Source organism: Lepus europaeus, chromosome 2 (assembly GCF_033115175.1).
Source record: "Lepus europaeus isolate LE1 chromosome 2, mLepTim1.pri, whole genome shotgun sequence".
Taxonomy (NCBI): Eukaryota; Metazoa; Chordata; class Mammalia; order Lagomorpha; family Leporidae; genus Lepus; species Lepus europaeus.
This window is the reverse complement of record NC_084828.1, coordinates 87,169,646-87,191,304: the sequence shown is the minus strand read 5'-3', so window position 1 is coordinate 87,191,304 and position 21,659 is coordinate 87,169,646. Positions and strand designations below refer to the sequence as shown.

At 37.6% G+C, this 21,659-nt stretch overlaps 1 protein-coding gene across 5 annotated transcripts in view; it reads right to left on the bottom strand.

Moving 5' to 3' along the window:
- Positions 1–21,659, bottom strand: part of FGF12 (fibroblast growth factor 12) — a 406,858-nt gene that overhangs the window by 185,908 nt on the left and 199,291 nt on the right. For all 5 annotated transcript variants that reach the window (XM_062210108.1, XM_062210127.1, XM_062210113.1 and 2 more), the window contains exon 3: positions 7,750–7,853. In XM_062210108.1, coding sequence (XP_062066092.1) covers positions 7,750–7,853 — 104 coding nt within the window. The remainder of the gene's footprint in view (positions 1–7,749; positions 7,854–21,659) is intronic.

Sequence of the window (21,659 nt, the reverse complement as noted above, 5' to 3'; positions counted from 1 at the left end):
GTTCATAAATGATCATAATGATAGGATTAAGAGTCAAAGGGATCACATAAACAAGACTAGTGTCTGCAAATACTAACTGATAGAATTAAAAAGGAGAGAACAATCCAACATGGGAAGCGAGATACACAGCAGACTCAGAATGGCAGATGTCTTAAACAGCAGTCTGGCCTCAGAATCAGCCCTTAAGACATTCGGATCTGGCTGAAAAGCCCATGAGAGTATTTCAGGCATGGAAAGCCAAGACACTGCGGTAAAAAAAAGAAAAGAAAAAAATTTTTAAATGACCTAAATGAAAGATCTCTGCGAGTGAGATCCCAGTGGAAAGAACGGGCCATCAAAGAAGGAGGTACCTTTCTCTGAAGGGAGGAGACAACTTCCACTTTGACTATGACCTTGTCTAAATAAGATCAGAGTTTGTGAACTCAAAAGGCTTCCATAGCTTTGGCAACTCATGACTAGAGCCTAGGGAGATTACTGAAGCCATAAACAAGAGTGTCAATTGTTAAATCAACAACAGGAGTCACTGTGCACTTACTCCCCATGTAGGATCTCTGTCCTTAATGTGCTGTACTATGTGAATTAATGGTATAACTAGTACTGAAACAGTATTTTACACTTTGTGTTTCTGTGTGGATGCAAACTGTTGAAATCTTTGCTTAGTATATACTAAATTGATCTTCTGTATATAAAGATAATTGAAAATGAATCTTGATGTGAATGGGATGGGAGAGGGAGGGGGAGACAGGATGGTTATGGGTGGGAGGGAGGTTATGGGGGGGGGGGGAAAGACACTGTAATCCAAAAGCGGTACTTTGGAAATTTACATTTATTAAATAAAAGTCAAAAAAAAGAAAAGAGAATGAATTAAGATTTTACCTTATATAACACACAAAAATTAATTCACAATTGACTAAACACATAAACATAGTGTCAGAAGTTAAGAAACTCCTAGATGAAAACATAGGAGAATGGCTTCAAGACACTGAATTTAGCATTGATTTCCTGGGTATTATATCAAAAGCACAGGCTATAAAAGCAAATAGACAAATAGGATTGCATCAAACTTAAAAAGACTACACAGAAAAGGATACAATTAATCTATAAAATAAGCAGTCTACAGAATAAGAGAAAATATTTGCAAATCATATATCTGGTAAAGAGTTAATATTCAGAATATGCAAAGAACTCCTACTACTCAATAACAACAATCAAATAACTCATTCAAAGTAATTGAATAGATATATTTTCAAGAAGAAATGCAAATTAATAACAGGTATATAAAAAGATGCTCAACATCATTAATTATAAGGAAAATACAAATCAAAGCCATGATGGGACTTCATTTCACATCTGTTAGGTTGGCCATTTTCAGTCCTAAAAGTCTGTTTTTGTGCCAGTACCAGGCTATTTTTGATTATAATTGCCCTGTAGTATGTCTTGAAATCAGGTATTATGCCTCCAGCTTGGTTTCTATTATATAAGGGGATGGCCATACTCAAAGAAAAAAAAAGTAAAGAAAATAACAAATCTTGACAAAGATTTAGAGACAGTAGAAGCTTTGTACACTGTTCACTGGAATGCAAAATGGCATCACCACTGTGGAAAATAATATGGCACTTTCTCAAAAAATTAAAAATATTTTTACAGTATGATACAGCAAACCCACTTCAGAGTATAGAGCTAAAATAACTGAAAATGAGTTCTCAAAGGGATATTAATATACACCTACTCATTACAGCATTTGTCACATAGCCAAGATGTGGAAATAACCTAAATATCAATTGCCAAATGAATAAATCATGGTGTATATGTAGAGTGGAATTTTATTAATAAACTATGATATATAATACAGAAGGGATGTATTAAGCTTTAGAAAAGAAGAAAGTCCTGCTACATGTTAAAGCATGGATGAACACTGAAGATATTATGTTACATGAAATAAGCCTGTCACAAAATCAGAAAAATTCTACATGATTCCACTCACATGAGGTCTCTAATGCAGTCCAACTCTGAGAAACAAGAAATGAAATGATGGCTGTCAGGAGCTGGAGGGAGGAGGAAAATGCGAGTTTTTCAATGGGTACAGAATTTCAGTTTGCAAGATGAAAAATATTCTAGAGATTCATTGAACAACAATGTGCATATGATTAATACTACCATAATGTACACTGAAAATGTCAAGATAACTTTTAAATTGTGTGGTTTTTACCACAGTTAAAAAAGAGACAGAGGAAAGGAATATCATTATGTTCTTAGATTTTTAAAGCCCATTGAATCTGTTAAAAACTAATTAAAGATTAAAATTCTTTAAAAAGAGAAAACATGGCACCATAAATTCAGACTACAATATACTGACTCTATCCAATTGATAGCAATGATGGATAACATATAAAAATGTAAAGCCTACAGATCATAGCCAGGATTGAAATAAGCTAAGTATCTCTATGAAATAGAAACAGAAAAAACTGAGGAAGTAGAACTGGAACCATGCCAACTTCAGAGGTCCTCAAGCAGGTAGACTGGCCTAAAACTTCTGTCACATCAATCAATGGAAATTTGATGGAAATAACAACCTTTGATTCAAAAAGAAGGACCAGAGCCAGGATCTGGCTGATATCAACCATCTCTAAGCTGGAATTAAAAATGCTGCTATCATATTAGAGCAAGATGTAGTTATAGATAGAGCCTCAGAATGAGAGTAACTGAACCAACACAGACTCTAGCCCAGGACCGCTTCCCTAATCTCACTGATATTCTAGGAGAGAGATCTTGAAATAAGCTTTCTTTAAAGTTTATTTATTTTATATTAGAGGCAGAATGACACAGAAGTCATATTTGAATGACAAAACAAGAAACTGGAAGAGTTTATTTTTTTTAAGAAGGAAGAAAAAAAAAAAAGTATGCCAAATGGCTAACAAGAGAATGTTGATTCACAACTAGACAACACAGTGAGTTTCAGAACATGGAATACAAAAATTCCTTAAACATTTCCACAAAAATTACCTGCAACAGAAAAAAATAATAAAGTGACAGCAAGTTTCTCATAGTAAATAATAGATGTCAGAAGACAATGGAGTATTATTTTTCAAATCCTGGTGAAATAGTTTTCCACTCAGAATTTTAAACTATGTGAACTGCAATTCAAGAGTGAAAGAGAAAAGATATTTACATGGATTCCAAAATGAAATGAATTCACTATTTACACACAAAACAACTAAGATTTAATTTAAAAGAAAATACTGGGGGACCACCTTTGAGACACACAAAACTATTCAACTATTCACATATAACTTAAGAATTGATAATTTGGGGGGTGTTGAAGTGTAGAGGATTAAGCTCCCCACCCCCCGCAACATTGGCACCCCATATGGGCCTTAGTTCGTGCTCTGGCTGCTCCACTTCTGATTCATCTCACTGATAATGGCCTGGAAAGGCAGCAAAGGATGGCCCAGGTACTTGGGTCTCTACCACCCAAAGTGGAAGACCCAGATGAAGCTCCTAGCTCCTGGGTTCAGCCTGTCCAAGTTGTGGCCATTGTGGCTATTTGGGAAGTGAACCAGCAGATTGATGAGATCTCTCTCTCTCTCTCTCTCTCTCTCCCTCCCTCCCTCCCTCCTTCCTCTCTCTCCTTTCCTCCTTCCTCTTTCTCCCTCCCTCCCTCCTCCTCTCTCTCACTCCCTCCTTCTCTCTCTCTCTTCCCTCTCCCTCCCTCTCTTCCTGGAACTCTGAATTTCAAATAAATAAATCTATTTAAAATTAGTGATTTGATCATTACTATAAAATAACTAATTTGCATGGTTTGTTTTATTTTTGTTGATTTTTTAAAATTTATTTATTTGAGACAGTGAGACAGAAAGAGACAGAGGGATAGAGGACTCACATCCTCTAGTAAAATCCCCAAATGTCCACAACAGCCAAGACCGGGCCAGGGTCAAATCTGGGAGCTGGAGGAACTGGCGCCTTGGCTCACTTGGTTAATCCTCTGCCTGGGGCTCTGGCATCCCATATGGGCGCCAGGTTCTAGTCCCGGTTGCTCCTCTTCTAGTCCAGCCCTCTGCTGTGGCCCGGGAAGGCATTGGAGGATGGCCCAAGTGCTTGGGCCTCTGCACCCACTTCGGAGACCAGGAAGAAACCCCTGGCTCCTGGCTTCAGATCGGCGCAACACCGGCTGTAGCGGCCATTTGGGGAGTGAACCAGCAGAAGGAAGACCTTTCTCTCTGTCTCTCTCTCTCACTGTCTATAACTCTACCTGAAAATGAAAAAAAAAAAAAAAAAAAAAAAAAAAAAAAAAAAAAAAACCCTTGGTTTTAAATTGGAAATTGCATAGAAAATTAATCAATTTTTTAAAAAAAATATCATGTAGGATCTCTGTCCTTAACGTGCTGTACATTGTGATTTAATGCTATAACTAGTACTCCAACAGTATTTTTTCACTTTGTGTTGCTATGTGAGGGCAAACTGTTGAAATCTTTACTTAATATATACTAAACTGATCTTCTGTATATGAAGAGAATTGAAAATGAATCTTGATGTGAATGGAAGGGGAGAGGGAGCGGGAAAGGGGAGGGTTGCGGGTGGGAGGGAAGTTATGGGGGGGGGGAGCCATTGTAATCCATAAGCTGTACTTTGAAAATTTATATTCATTAAATACAAGTTTAAAAAAAATTTTAAAAAAATCTGGAAGCTGGAAACTCTATCCAAGTCTCCCATGTGGGTGTCAGAGGTCCAATCACTTGAGTCATCTCTGCTGCTGCCCAGGGTCTGCATTAGCAGGGAACTAAGAGTGAGATGCTTGAGTCAGGATGGAAACCAGGCACTATAATGTAGAACACAGTCATCTTAATCAATGTCTTAACCACTAGGCCAAATGCCTACCTCTGATTTTATTTTAAAGTGTAACTAGTCAAATTGGCAAGAAGGGTAGTGGTACTTACTAAGCAAGGAAACATCCTAAGGTCCATGAGCTCTTTGTTAGAAAGATAGAAATACTAAAATGTTTAGTAAACTACATAATGCTGTATGTTTTTTAAAAGTAAGAATAAGCACTTTCAGAACTACAACCAAACCTTAAAAATGAGCAGAAGAGTATTTAAAAAGAATAGATAGAAATTTCAGTATTTCAACAGAAATTTTAAAGAGAAGCAAATGTAGATTTCTAAAAAAATACAAGCTTTAATAGTAAAAACAAATCCCAATATACCAATCTCATCAGATATTTTTGTATTACAGCTTCCTATATAATAAACAGATTTTTCAGAATGGATCTTAAAACTCAGGCTCTATGCCACCTGCCACCTAACAGTCACTCCACCTTTATCACTCTTTCCTCATATCTCCCGGTATATCAGAGGAAATCAGAAAGAACAGGAAAAACACCAGATAATTAATGCTGTGGGTAAATTCCTCTTAGACTCTAAGTTACCTTCTTTAGGACCTCTGTAGCCTGCACTAGTAACTACCCTTCCCACCATAGACCCCAGGATGGCCCTCGTCCTGCCAACTACACATTTTTACATGAAATAGAGAATTGCTTTGCAACTGACTTCATTGCCTTATTATATACCAAAAACAGCTCAGGAAATCAGAGGGTAGCAGCAGGTTTTTAGCTCACCACAAGAGCCGGCTTTTTTCTCCTGCGGGGGCACAGTACCGAGATAAGCAGCAGTATAAGGTGTGATGAGGTCTTCCACACCCAGTTCTCTTTCAGGGCTTTCTACCCTACTATTGGCCCCATTGAGTCTTACAACAAAAATTTTCAGCCTTACACTTATTTTTTAAACTTAGAAAGCAGCATTTATTTCCATTGGCCCTATCCAGAAACAGGGTAATTCTGAAAGCAGGAACCCTGATGACCTATGCCAGTGATGCCACACTTATAATTAAAGGAAAACTGTTCCTTATGTCTTCACAATAACATAAGCAGGGGAAGATATGCTGCTTCTCAGATTGAGGCAAGATTGTGGAGAAGGACTTAAAATTTAGGTCCCATAATAAGTGTCTCCACAAGTGATTACTGGATTTCCAAGAGTGTTACCTCCATTAAGAAGGAGCTCCCGCAATAAAATTAGCTGGAAAAGAGTTTCTTAAAACCCTTCCTGTGGACTCCAGCCTCTTGTGTCTTAACCCCAGTCCTTGGCAAGAAGAACAGAGAGTGATCCTTTCTAAAAGCTGTAGAAGAAATGCTTTCCTCCCTCCTTCTTCCCCCACCCCCTACACACACACACACACACACGCACACTCTCTCTCTCATCTACTGCCAGAAATAATGTTGTCAGACTCTTGTCTTCTTGGCCCTTTGAAAAACAACTCTAATTCATGACATGAACTCTATAGTTGTGGAATTACAATTTGAATTATGAACCTTTAAGTAAATGTCATATAGTCTACATTTTAGCTGTTTGTATGATCACCTATTCAACCCTGAAATAAATAATATACAAAAATCATCTCTATAATTTACTTTGTATTGCATTCAAAATGTTTTTTGAAAAGTCTAACCATCTAGAACATGTTCTTTCTTTTTGTTATTTTAATTGGTACATTTAAAATGGAATTACAATAACAAGACATTAACAACTATAAGATCTATGATACCTTAAGAATGAAATCTCATTACTTTAACTGAAACTGTACTTTAAGTATTACTTTAATCAGAAACTTTTGAATAAATGTATGTACACATATAGAATATAAATGTACATTCAAATCTGAATATTTTCAGGACTAAAAATAGTAATTTTGAAAATTCTACTATGAATGACAGGTATCTTTATAATAAGCAAGTATAATGCTCCAGACATTTATTTAATTGAATATTGAAATAGGTTAATAAAAACTATTTTATAACTACTTTAGAATCCAGTATTCATATATGAACTTCATAAATAACCTTGCTATCCACTGAGATCACAAAAATTTAGGGTAGAAATCTGTAACCAAGGAGAAAGCATAAATTACATATGTACAACATCCAGTGCAGCTACGTTATCTCAATGAAGGAATTATCACTTTGAGAGTGAAACAGGCAACAGGACAGTGTTAATTACTTTAAGAGATGCTGATAATAAAGGCACTGATTTGAAAGTGACTCTAGACAGCCTGGTGTCCAATACTCTCATTTTGAATGTCCAGAACTTAAGTCAAAGTGGGGAAGTGATTTGCTCAATAGGATATCTAGATAGTAACTGAAATGAAAATAAAACCTAAATGTTATTGCCTGTTATCCAGAGCTCATTCTATAAATTCACATTGCCTTTGACTCACACAGTTACTCCGAGAATCTTATGCATCAGGTACTACACAGATTTATGAACATAATCACTATCTATCCTGAAAGTTCTTTCTCCCAAACGAAACCTAGAAGACTTACAAACAAATTGATGAATACACATGCTAAATTGTGCTCTGTGCTTGAAGTTGAAATGACAGGAGAAAGGAAAATTGTCATATACCTTGAATAAAAGACAAAGGTAAGACCCAAAAGACAGTGTACCCTCTAAAGTGCAAGCTAGATGTTGGGAATCAGTATCTCATGGAGAATAACCAGCTGTCTGTCATTCAGCAGGACATGATCTTTAGCATTCTAAAACCATAAAATATTCATGATAACCCCAAATAAATGAATCAGGAAGTATAAAATGACTTCAATTTCCAACTTTACTTCCCAAAAGGATGATTATCCCGTTATCACTCAACAATAGTTTATATGCATGCACACATACATGCGCACACACATCCCAAGGTACTTACTGAGCTGTAGAGATAGCCCTCACCATTCATGGCCACATAGAGGCTGGCCTTCACCCCTTGGATGGCCACCACACGTAGACCCACAGGAATTAGATTGAAGAGGGCTAAAGAGACAAAAAAGAACATCGAGAGGAAATGATCAGCAATCTTTTGAATAAGTTATCTTGCTTTTCACAGCAATTCTTTTGATAATTTTTTAAAACCTATTAATTGAAATTGGTAAGGAGAGTCCAGGGTCTCTGCTGCTCAGACTGAACACAAATTTAAGCCATGTAACTTTAGATGATTTTTTTCACCAGATATTTCAGATAAAATAATTCTCAACAGTTAAAACACATAGTTGTGACCATGAGTAATAATTATGTATGGCCTTTGAAATATCTGCCAGGGGTTGCGTTGTGGCATAGCCAGTGAAACCATTGCCAGAGACACCAATTTATGTCCCGGCTGCTCCATTTCTGATTCAGCCCCTACAAATGGTCTGTGAAAAGCAGTGGAAAACAGCCCAAGTGCTTGGGCCCTGCTACCCATGTGGGAGACCCAGAAAAAGTTCCTGGCTCCTAGCTTCAGCCTTGCCAAGCCCTGGCCATTGCAATCGTCTGGGGGAGTGAATAAACCAATAGAAGACTACTTTCTTTGTCTCTCCCTGCCTGTCTGTGTAACTCTGACTTTCAAATAAATAAATAAATGTTTAATAAAATAAAATCTATCAGAACTTTCAGTTGCAGTCTTTTACTTATTGCCTGGAATATGGTCTTGAACACAGAAGATGAATTCAAAAATCACTGACTCATGAATAGCAACACTGGGACAGGACTTCGTTTTGATACTTCAGTTTTCCGCATGCAATGAAGATAGGCAGATGATATAAGCCATAATGGATATCTTTTATAACCATAGAAAATGCCTTTATGCACAAAACCATTAAAAAGTCATTCAGAGGATCGTTATTGTGGCACAGCAGACTAAGCCGCTTCTTGATATGCCCATATCCCATATCAGAATGTCTGTCTGAGTCCTGGCTACACTGCTTCCAAACCAGTTTCATGCTAATGCATACCCTGGGAAGAAGCAGATGATTATTTAAGTTCTTGAGACCCTGCCATCCACATGAGAGACCCAAATTGAGTTTCTGGGTCATGGCTTTGGCCTAGTTCTGCCCCAGTTGTTGCTGACATTTGGGGAGTTAATGAGCAAATGGAAGATTCTCTCTCTCTCTCTCTCTTTTGCTCACTGTCTGACTTTCAAGTACATAAATAAACTTTTTTTGCAAAAAGTAACTTAGCGGGCACTGTGGTGTAATGGATTAAGCCTCTGCCTGTGGAGCCAGCATCCCAGATGGGTGCCAGTTCCTATCCTGGTTCTTCCTCTTCCAATCTAGCCCTCTGTGGCCTGGGAAAGAAGTGGAAGATGGCCCAGGTGCTTGGGCCCCCTCACCACAGGTGAGACCCAGAGGAAGCTCCTGTTGCCTCACTTCAGATCGGCTCAGCTCCGGCCATTGCATCCACCTGGGGAGTGAACCAGAGGATCGAAGACCTTTTTCTCTGTCTCTCCCTCTCTCTGTCTGTAACTCTGTTTCTCAAATAAATAAATAAAATCTTTTTTAAGAAAAAAAGTAACTTGTCAAATTTAATTCAACAACCTAAGATGAAGTGAAAAAATGCTTGTGTTCCTTAAGTTTCTGAGTGGTTCCTAATTCAAAATACTCAACAGTCAGGACAGGCATTTAGCCTCATTGTTAAGACTCCCACATTCATGACTGAGGACCTAGGTTTGAGTCCTGGCTCAGTTCCTGATTCCAATTCCTTGCTATTACTTATCCTTGGAAAAAGCAGTAAAGGCTTTAGATCTCTGCCATCCATGTAGGGAATCTTAACTGGCTCCCAGATTTGACCTAGCCTATTGCCAGTCATCGTGGTTATTTGTGTAATGAACCAGCTTATGAGAGCTGTTTCTGTCTGCCTTTGCCTTGCTGCCTCTCAAAAAATTAAATAAATGAACAAAAAACTTAAAAGATACTCAGAAATTTATATGCCCACTTGGAAAATGAATTCATACACCAGAAAAAAGATAAATAAAAAGATAACCTTCTATTTGTTTGACAACACAGTTCTACAAATTATATATCCCCAGCACCAGTCTAATTACTTTTGGGATCAAAAAAAATGAGCATAAGTGGACAACATTCCTTATCTAAAAAAATTTACATCATGTTTGGGAGGAAAGCAACCACATAGTTGGGCTCTATAGCTGGCAACGTGGATAGGAATTAATATGTCATGGATGTATGCACTGGAGACCATTTCTGCAATTTACTTTCATATTCTGACTTAGTTAGAAGTTCTTATCTGCCCTTTCCACTACAAAATTTCCATAACTTCCAGGCCTCTCAATTTTGAATATAAGATATGCACAAAGTAACCTAAAGGCTACCATCAATCAGGAATTCCTCTATTTTTCTGGGGTTCTCTCAACACACACACACACACACACATACTATTTGGCTTTTAGTCAAATGTTCTTAGAATTGTATCTGCAAATCACATTGAACTTGTTAAAAACATAAAATTAAAATGGAAAATAGAGTTGTACGAGATCAAGCCACAGACCATATGTTTAGTACAGCAGGATTCAGTTACTAGCTGGATGAATCTCTTTACTTCTTGGAACTTCTTTCTTCATTTGTCATGAAAGTTGACACTAGATATTTGTAGTTGCTTGAAAGTTAACAGTTGGCTCAATATAGTTCAGAATTAGTTTTAGTTCTTCCTATATTCTGATCATGATCTTTGCACTGCCAAAGACCCTAAGAAATATTTATACAAGAACTTAAAGTGTAGCTTAAGAGAAACCTAGACATACGGAATAACCCGGTAGAGTGTATAATTTACGTCTATAATTATATGCTATGCACACACACACACACACACTGTGTTACAGAAGTTCAGGGAAATGTAAGTTCTGTGTGACCTGAGGCATTCAGGAAATGCTTCACACAGAGGGTAGGACTTAAGCTGCCACTAAAAGAAGGGGAAGAAATCAAGTAAGCAAGAACGGAAGGACATTTTTAGTGGGGCAGGACATGAGGTGGTTTTGTGGGATGCTGTGTGTGTCTTCTTGAAGATGCCAGCAGACTGAATAACTGATTCAGATTGAGGTGAAATGAGAAAGGACATCATGTAAACAAAGTAAAGACAAATAAGAGAGTCTGTCACTCTAACCCTAGAGATCTGGACTACCAAATGGGAACTAAGGCACACATCATATAAAAACTGGGGCAGCAACATAAATTATAAAAGAGTGAGAGGATGCTAGCTGTTTAGTAGCAGGGAAGATGCTGCTTAGGATGCCTGCATCCCATACCAGAATGCCTGGGTCCAAGCCAGTTCCACAACCAATCCAGCTTCCCAGCAATGCACATCCCAGGAGGCAACAGTGATGGATCAAGTGTGGGAGTCCCTGCTACCCACATGGGAGATCTGGATTGAGTTCTGAAATCCTGGCTTCAGCCTAACCCAGCCCCAGCTATAATGAGCATTTGGGGAGTGAACCAGTAGATGGAAGGTATCAGTCTCTCTGCCTCCGAATTTTAAATAAAATGAAAATAAATAAATGTTTTTAAACAAGTGTGAAAAATATGAAGACAGCATAGTTTCTAAACCCATCACCCAGAAGTACAAGGCTTTGGGCCATTCATTTAACCTTAAGCCCTTAGTTCCCTTTCTGTAAAAGAACATAATAATCCTAACATACAGTCAAGAGAAGAGCTAAACGTCCTGTTTGTTATTGACATGTTCCATACACATAAATGTATCTTTTCTACATAATGATTATTTACCAATAATGTCCTATTTCTCTGTTCATCAAATAAGGTTACAATGGCAGTAACATAAAAACTGACATATCGAGAGCCAGCACTGTGAAGTACTGGGCTAAGCCTCTGGCTGTGGCACCGGCAAACCATGTGGGTGCCAAGTTGAGTCCCAGCTGCTCTTCTTCCGATCCAGCTCTCGGCTATGCCCTGGGAAGGCAGTAGAAGATGGCCCAAGTGATTGGGCCCCTGCACCTGCATGGGAGACCTGGAAGAATCTCCTGGCTCCTGTCAGCCCAGCTCCGGCTATTGCAGCCATTTGGGGAGTGAAACAACAGATGTAAGACCTTTTGCTCTGTCTCTCCCTCTCTCTATAATTTCTACATCTCAAATAAATAAAATATTTTTAAAAAACTGACAAATTACCTCAGTCATATATTTTTAGTTAATATTCAGCAGTTTGCTTAATCTTTTAAAAGATAATATTTTAATTTGTCCATAATTTAACTTTCAAAAATATTGATAAATTCATCAAGTTTATCTGATCCTCAATGATAAACACTATGAAAAATTGAGATAAGATTGTCTTAATTTTTAAGACAAACATATTCAGATGAAATTATATCTGAAAGAAGTTTTCTGGTTTGCTAATATGGTTATCTATCTATGTATCCTATTTCCTCCCTTTTTTTTTTCTTTTAACTTTAATTCACCTTAATATCTGTGCTTGCTTCCTGAAAGCTAACAGACAATTTATCTACATTTCCCTATGTATCCTATAGCTAGATGTAGCTCTTATAAATTCAGAATTGGCCAAGGAGATGTAGGCAAAACAGGCCTTTCTAAATCTTTTATTTTTATTTTTATTTTTTTGACTGGCAGAGTTAGACAGTGAGAGAGAGAGACAGAGAGAGAGTTAGATAGTGAGAGAGCGACAGAGAGAAAGGTCTTCCTTCCATTGGTTCACTCCCCTAATGGCCGCTACGGCCGGTGCTGTGCTGATCCGAAACCAGGAGCCGGGTGCTTCCTCCCAGTCTCCCATGTGGGTGCAGGGACCCAAGCACTTGGGCCATCCTTCACTGCCCTCCAGGGCCACAGCAGGGAGCTGGAGTAGAAGAGGAACAACCAGGACTAGTACCTGGCACCCCATCCAGGACTAGAACCCAGGGTGCTGGCGCCCCAGGCAGAAGACTAGCCAAGTGAGCCACGGTGCCGGCCCTCTTCATCTGAAGAATATTTTTTCATAAAAGACAACTTACAAGGCATTGCTTCTCATAGTGTCAGTTTCACTTCTACAGGTTTCCTTTTAGGTGCTCAGTTGGTTGTCACAGATCAGGGAGAACATGATATTTGTCCTTTTTGGACTGGCTTATTTCACTCAGCACGATATTTTCCAGATTCCTCCATTTTGTTGCAAATGACCAGATTTCACTTATTTTATCACTGTGTAGTATTCCATAGAGTACATATCCCATAATTTATTTATCCAGTCTTCTGTTGATGGGCATTTAGGTTGATTCCATGCCTTAGCTATTGTGCATTGAGCTGCAATAAACATTGAGGTGCACATAGCTCTTTTATTTGCCAATTTAATTTCCCTTGGGTAAATTCTGAGGAGTGGGATGGCTGGGTCGATTGGTAGGGCTATATTCAACCTTGGCAGCTTATGACAAGAGCCTTGGGTGATTACTGATGTCATAAATAAGAGTGTCAATTGTTAAATCAACAACAGGAGTCACTGTGCACTTGCTCACCATGTAGGACCTCTGTCCTTAACATGATGTACTATGAGAATTAACGGTTAAACTAACCTTCAAACAGTATTTTATACTTTGTGTGTCTGTGTAGGTGCAAATTGTTGAAATCTATACTCAGTATAGAGTTGATCTTCTGTATAAAAGATAATTAAAATGAATCTTAATGAAGAACAGGATGGGAGAGGGAGTAGGAGATGGGATGGTTTGTGGGTGGGAGGGTGGTTATGGGGAGAAGAACTGCTATAATCCAAAAGTTGTACTTTTGAAATTATATTTATTAAAGAAAAGTTTCCTACTAAAAAAAGACAGATTATAAATATCCTTTGCTCCTCTCCTCAACCCCCAGAATATGGTGCCTGGATCATGTCAGACTGTGTATACAAGAGCTACTCCCCAGTGAGTGGTGGTGAGTGAGCTGGAAGGAGTTAGGTCCCTGAGAGTAGTGTGAAGCAGTGGCAATGGTCCAGCATTCAATTACCCAATCTGACTTTTATGTGAGAAAATAAGTCCTTGTAGTTTTAGTCTGTGCAATGCAGAGCCAGCCTTAATCCTACCTGATAGAGATTGCTAATGAAAGCGGAACTAATACACAAGGCATCAACTAGATACAAGGAGCTTATATATTGTAAATAAAAGCAGCTACTAGAAAATCAAGTTCAATGACAATTCCTTTAAGAATAATAAAATCCAAAACTCTTTGGATGATGTTTTTCAAAAGACTTACTAGAACAAATGCTACAAACATTGGTTCGTAGCAAAACAAAACAACAACAACAAAAAAAAAATACAACTACAACATAAAGCTTTTCTTATGTAAAGAATGTGAGAAAATGGCAAAAGGTAGGCAGGACAAAAACAAGAAACCTGTGTGAAAGTTGTCTGTGAACTACAAGGTGATAATGCCTTTCACCTAGAATGTTTTGGAAACCTTAATAAATTCATTTTAAAAATTAGTGAAAATTTTGATATGAGACTTTTGATGCTAAAAATGAAATACTATTGTTTTGAAGTGATCCTCATTTGTCTCCTAAAATCCTAAAAAGTAGCAAATGACTTATTGTCACCTTCCATTTATCTCAATTTTACAAACTTTGGTCCTAGTTCATAGGAACCCTTCACCACTCAGATAGAGTACCTCTTGAATCTCTGGTTTTTCTCTTCAATCACAAAGTCACTGTCCCCAAATCTGTATATTAAATGCATGAAGTTGTAGCCCTTAAAATAAATTTGAAAAAAAGACTATTTTAAAAGAGCTTAAAAAAAGTCACTGTCCCATCTGGGCTATTTGACTTCATTCCACTCTTCAGCTCATTTCCCTGCTTCCAACTTCTAGTAATTCCTCCCTATACACAATGTCCTTTTCAACAGGTTCCCAACCTATATTGCCAATTCATCACCTGTCATGCATTGCATACATGGTGACCAGCTTCATAAAGCTTTTTGCCATTTCACAAGTCCTCATCAATCTTGTAACTTTCTCTTTGTCTTTTTGGAAAGACTGTATTCTACTTCTAAGTGTGGCCAACTCTTTCTACCCTTTAAGGCCTACTTTATTTAACTCCCCAATGAATCTTTCCCAAAGGCATCAGTGATAGTAGTTCTATTACGCACCCATCACCATAGGCCCACTTCCTAGTGAATGCACCTAAAAGAGTTGTCACAAAAAGTAAATTGTCCACCTCAAATAAGGAAGTCATAGTAAATAATTTCCAAAGCCTTGTCTCCTTGAATAGGAGAAATGGGTATCTTTTATCTTAAGGAAAAATGAATATGTAATAGGGGACATTTTTGTCATCACATATAGGGGGTGGTACAAGTACATGCAAGCACAGTTCACAAACATACTCCAAATAATGATGTGTGCTATGGTATTAAAGTTTAAGCTACTCCTGGGGTAAAGATATTAATATTAAAATGAAGCACAGAGTGACCTTCAGATACTTTCTGAATCCATCTGTGCAGGCATTGACTGCTCTTGCAGTAGTATCTGGACTGGTACATGGTGGTTTAAGATTATATCTCATCCTGGATTGTGACTAAAAACCTGACAGACAACGTCAGAGAACATCAGGAGATTTTAGGTTCTTCAAATAAGTCACAATAAAACTTTTGAGCTGCTCAGACCATTAGCTAGTGACAGTCCCCTTTCCCAAAATTGCTTATTTCATGTGCATATCTATATAATAGCATTTGGAACATAGCATCATAGTTACTGGTTCTCTGTCTCCATCTCTCCCTTGAGTGGAGTCACTACAATGTCTAGTCTAGTTATATGCACATAGCATATATTCAGTAAATTTTATTGATTATAAGGGTCAAGAAAGAACACATTGTTTCCAAAAAGTTAGGTTTCCTTATTGGGATAAAAATTGTTGCTTTTTTAACAAAAAAAGAAATTACATCTTAAAGCATTGTACCTGATAACCAAGGTTAAATATAGCCAAAACGCACATTTCTGCTATCTAACACTATTCACTCTAATATATTTATTTACTGTTTCTAGTAATTTTATCTTTCTCTTCCTACATTCTAAACTCTATACTTTTAAGTACTTTGTTCCCTCTGCTAGGAATGTCACTCTGCCCTGTCTTCACATTGAAATCTCTGCCATGCTTGGACTGGCACACCAGATGTGAACTGTTTCCTCTTGCTGTGCAACTGCCCTGGTCCTGGCTTGTGGGCTCATTCTGTTAAGCCCACACTGTTGGGATGGTGAGGCGATTGTGTTCTTTGACAAGAAGCACCGGAGACAATTTTTGGTGAACATGCCTGTTTATTAACAATCAGGCACAAGTTTTTATGGGGCAGGCAAAGGAGAGTAGCTAGTTCCGGTGGCAACATTAATTCTACAGGATAAAGCCGATGTTGGCACCACTCTGCTTCACCAATCAGCTTGAAGGTCACATAGCCCAGGTAGCCTTCCAGGTGGTTTTATGGGTCTGGGACATACCCAAGAGCTGTTTACCTAGCTGACAAGCACAAGGCCCTTCAACAGGAAGTGGGGGGTGGGGAAATGTGTGCCTGGGGCCACTGCCCCCTGGCAGAAGTCAGGTCATGTGTGGCTCTCAGTGTGCCTGAGTCCCCCCACCACCACCATGGTCTTTCCCTGGAGGCATGGTGTGCCATGCACTCTTAACCTCCTGCATGGTCTAGGCAGACAGTCTCCCCGGCCAGGCACAGAATCATCCACACTGGATGTCAACTATATTTATCACAATATATACTATCCATCCTTTAGAAATGTTTCTTGGGGAAGAAACCACATTTTCAATCCTCCAAAACAAGGATCATTTCTAAAGCAGACAAATATAATAAGGAAAAGATGGAGGAGGGAAGAAAAGAGGAGAGAGAGGTTGAGTATATGCAGGATAGTATATATTCTGTTTATATTCAACATTCCATTAAATATTTGTTACATAAAGATTATAATTATATGCCATATAGAAGCAAACAAGTATATGAAAAGATGCTCAACATCACTGGTCATCAAAAACTTGTGATCTGTGAACCTAAAATAAAAGTCCAAATTATTTTTAAAAGATCAACTTTGATCACTTATGCTACAGAAAAGACTCTATTGTATTTCTACATTTTCTACAGAAAAAAGTCTATTCTAACATACTTGAAAAGATATTCAAGGACTATATATCTAAAATAATAGAAATTGAATTTGTAGACTTACAAATTACCCATTAAGTAATTAATTAAAATATTTTAATTCCTGGATTTCATATTCTTTATGGATGTCTTCAACTTTTTACAATAAATCTTCCATATTAATTTTCTCACTTTAAATACTCACCTTTATATCTAATTTTCCTATCATTATGTTCTATTTGCTTTGTAAATGGAGTAGTGAAAATAATACAAGCTTTAGGACCTGCAAATCCTCAGTCAGTCTCAGGCTCAAACTTAAATGAAAGAAGAGAGAGAAAAGTAAAAAAAAACAAGAAAGAAATAGCTACAGGAATAATATTCATTAAATGGCTACTATTATGCTTTTCAGGGATCCTGCTAGACATTTTGACATGCCAAAGGCCATTTTATTAAAAACTATCTGGCATCATTTCATGGTGTCCAAAAGAACTAACACAAACTGAATAAATGAAAGGAAGGAAAAGTGGCATCTTAAAGCTTGAGGTAAGACTCTGCAGATGGTTGAAATTTTATATAGTACCTTGTAAATATCTCTATAACTTCCCTGATACATTTACTCTTCCAATAAATACCTGTTAAGCCATTATCCTATATATTAACTATCCTGTGGCATAATTAATAAATACTTACTATATGCCAAATATCAGGCATATGCTCAGGAAAGAAAATAAACTCCACAGACTGGTCCTGGGTGACTATACCTATACCTGTACATTTTTGTGAGGCTCCCACTAATTTTTTTTCTCACATGAGTGCAGGGGCCCAAGGAGTTGAGCCATCTTCTGCTGCTTTTCCCAGGCCACTAGCAGGGAGCTGGATCAGAAGTAGAACAGCTAGGACATGAACCTGTGCCTAGATGGGACCCACTAAGCTACAATGCTAGCCCATGGTCTTCACATTCACTACCAGATATATCATCTGCTGAGCATGTTGTCCAATGGATAGTGCTAAAGAGCCCTAGATGTCATTCACGTGAGGAAAGGGATTGATAGGAATATTATGAAATAAACAATTACTGAAATTGAATGAGATAGTAAATTCAAATTTTGTGGCTTAAGGAGGCCCAATGGTGTATACTCTTTGACATGTCTCAATGTGTCCTCCCACCCAGAGTCTATATTTGGCATTGTGGTTTATTTTCCAAGATTTACTCATTTATTTATTTGAAAATCAGAGTGACAGAGAGAGGGAGAGATAGAGCGTGAGATCTTCCAATCGCTGGTTCACTTCGCAGGTGGCCACAATATCCAGTGCTGAGCTTAGCCAACGCTAGGAGCTTCTCTGCAGGGTCTCCCACATGGGTATCAGAAGCCTAAACAGTTGGACTTTCTTCTACTGCTTTTTCTAGACCATTAGCAGGGAGCTGGATCAGAAGTAGAGCAGCCAGGACACGAACTGGCTCCCATATGGGATGCCAGCATTGAAGGTTGAAGCTTTACCCACTACACCACAGTGCCGGCCCCAGGCTCCCACTTTAATATGAGAAAGTTGGAGGCACTGGAAACTGTACTATTATTCCTGCTGCCAGGCATATCTTGGTTTTAGAAGCTGTTATTCACTATTTGCTGAATAAGTGAATAATTCAGCAGTGATTTCTTATTAAGCTTTTTTATTCATAGCTTTTCTAGGTCATATTTCCATAATTAAGCATGTTAGAAAAGCTGAAGATAATATTTACACCACACAGAATATATTCAATTATATTCTGTATTCAAAACCAGGAAAGAGTCAGCAAACGTATATTGTACAAATTTGAGATGATAGAAACAAACATAGAATACCTGGGGCTGATGTGTTTGTGGGCAGGTAAGCAGGTGTATACAGCGTAACGCAGGGTTGGAGGGAACAAAGAGGAAAGGAAGAATTTGGAAAATCTGTTACAATCAAGATAATATGCATACTGTACAATGATATTGGGTCAGGAAAAAATTACCCTGTAAAAATGCTGTGTTGCATTCAACTTAATTTCTATTATCCACACTAAATTACTTAAGTGACAAAAGGGTAACAATGACTCCAAAACACGAAGAAAAAAAAAAAAAAAACTACTGTGATTGCCAATGGTGTTACAAAAAAGAAGGAGAAGAAGAGTAAAGGACAAAGGCTCCTTACTAATGTGTCTCTGGAGATGTGAATTTACATACAATGTAAATTCAATATTACCAAGGACAGATTCCTCATTGCTTGTGATGTTCAACAGTTGTGAAAGAAGGTTGTATTTTGACATTCGTGGTTGATTTTATAAAGTGAATAATGAAAAGCATTCACCTTATGGCATGTAAACCCAAGTGTTAGATACTCAGAGAAAATGGAGATATTCACATGATCTGTGTACATGCAATGTCAGATTCCCCCAAAAATTCAGTATCATTTCCCACATTTCAAAATTTTCTATGGGAGGTTGGCATTTGTCCTGTTGTTTAAAGACCCAGCTTGGGACATCCACATCTTATAATGGAGTGCCTGGGTCTGAGACCTGACTACATTCTCAATTCCAACTTTCAGCTAATATGCACCATGAAAGGCGGCAGATGATGGCTCAAGGGGGTGATATCCATGTGAAAGATCCAGACTGAATTCCAGACTCCCAGCCTCACTGTTATGGGCTTTTGGGAAGTGACCCAGCAGATTAAAGGTATCTATCTCTCTCAAAGTAATAAATAAGTAAATATTTGTAAAGCAATTAAAATACTTTGTTAAAGTTCAAATAATATCTTATCATACAAAATCTTAATCTAAAATAAGTTGCAACCAGATTATTTTCTCCTATAATCCTATGGTTTCTTGCAATTGGTTTCTACTTAGTCATGATATTAATATTTATTTTTGGTATTTATCATTTATTAAAATTAGATATTCACCATTCAAATACTCAATAAGAAAATATAAATATTCAGCCAAATAGGAGATGGTATAAGCATTAAAATCCTCCAATACAAAAGTGGTTACATAAATCATGGTACAACACAATGTTCACTGAGGCAAATTGATTATTAATTCTCTGCTTCTAACTCCACAGCATTCCATACACAACACTTAGCACATGGTTTTATCATATTTATGAGCTCGAGTGTGTCTCCATGCAAACTATGAGACACTTAATAGCATGAAATATGGTGGGGTTTTTTTGCTGGCACCCAGAACCTATTGCACAGTAGAAACCTAACAATGGTTATAACTGAATTTAACTCACTGAAACAGCATTTCTTACATAAATTAAGGGAAAGATGTGACTCTACCAATTCTTTAGCTTTTAAGTCAAGCAAAGAACGCTGGAATGAGGATTGAACTTCAGTCCAGAGGACACAGCCCTAGTGTCACGAGCCCTAGTTCTAAACTTTAATAGCTTTGTGAGCTTGGTGGCTTGGAAGAAAGTAATCCCTCTGAGCATCTCTTTGCTGTGAATACCTCACTGAGTTGTTATGAAGATTGATTAAAATAATAAAATAAAAACAAATCATGACTAAAATTATAAAAGCATGGTACAAGGCATCCCATTGTTACTGTTGCCCAACTGTTGGTAGTGCTGTCTCTCCAAGTCTACAGCTTTCACAATGGAGGAAGTGGCTAGGTGCTCATTATCCCAAATTGAGATTTCTTAAAATGTGTTGAGAAAAAAAGCAATATATTCAATCTTATCCTACTAAAAATCCAGTCAGTAAATTATGTATTTAAAATATAAAGCAATTGTGCATTTAAAATAAGACAATGTGTAACAATGCAAAAATCAAGAATCCACATACTTGAAGCAATGTTTACTCAGGTTTGGCTTTTCAGTCAGAAGCCCTACTTTATAAACAATTGGTCAAATAATCCAATAGACTGATTTATTTTCCCCCAGTGAATTTACTGACTTATGGAACTGATTAGTGGTTTGGGGCTTGGAAGCTAAAATTTTTCTTCAATGCACTGGCTGTCAGCAAACATTGTAGTTTTCGGCATAGAGAAAATGATCAACACGGTGATCCCTTTCTTCAACAAAAGAAATGTTTGCTTGGCTCTAGCAGAAGTATGCAATTGGTTTTCAATCTGATCATACTGTGTAACTTTTTCTATGATACTTCAGAGATGTTCAGAAACTTGCATAATTAACAAGTCAATTCAATGCGACTCTATTTTTTTCTTTAAGATGAAAAATGAAGCACATCACTATCGATAATGAAAGCAAATGCTCATCATCATTCATCCTCTGCGACCAATTTGTCTTCCACAGAAGACTTGTCTCACAGCTCACTGGAAGAAATCAGTGAACAGCACAGGTGTCAGTCCATAAGATCAATGGGACCCAAACATTCCCCAAAGAAATCACTGTATCATTTGAAGCTTTTAGATTTGTATCTTCCATAAATCTTCCATCAAACACTATGATACCAAAATTAATACTGTAGCCTATGAAATCTATTCATTAATTCATCACATATACACCTGACATTTTGCCAGGCATCAGTAATGCAGTGGTGTAAGACATGGTATCTGGTCACCACAGCAGCTAAAGTCTAAAGCACACACACCAAAAACACCACCTGTGTACCATGGATGCATCTTTACAGATAAGGGAACCAAAGTTCAAAGGGATGGCTTTCCTGGTGTCATAAAGTCTGCTGGTAGAAGAGCTAAGATGTGAACCCTAGGTTTCTGGCAATTGTAAGTTTATAAAATATAATCAGTCTTAAGAAATAAAAGGA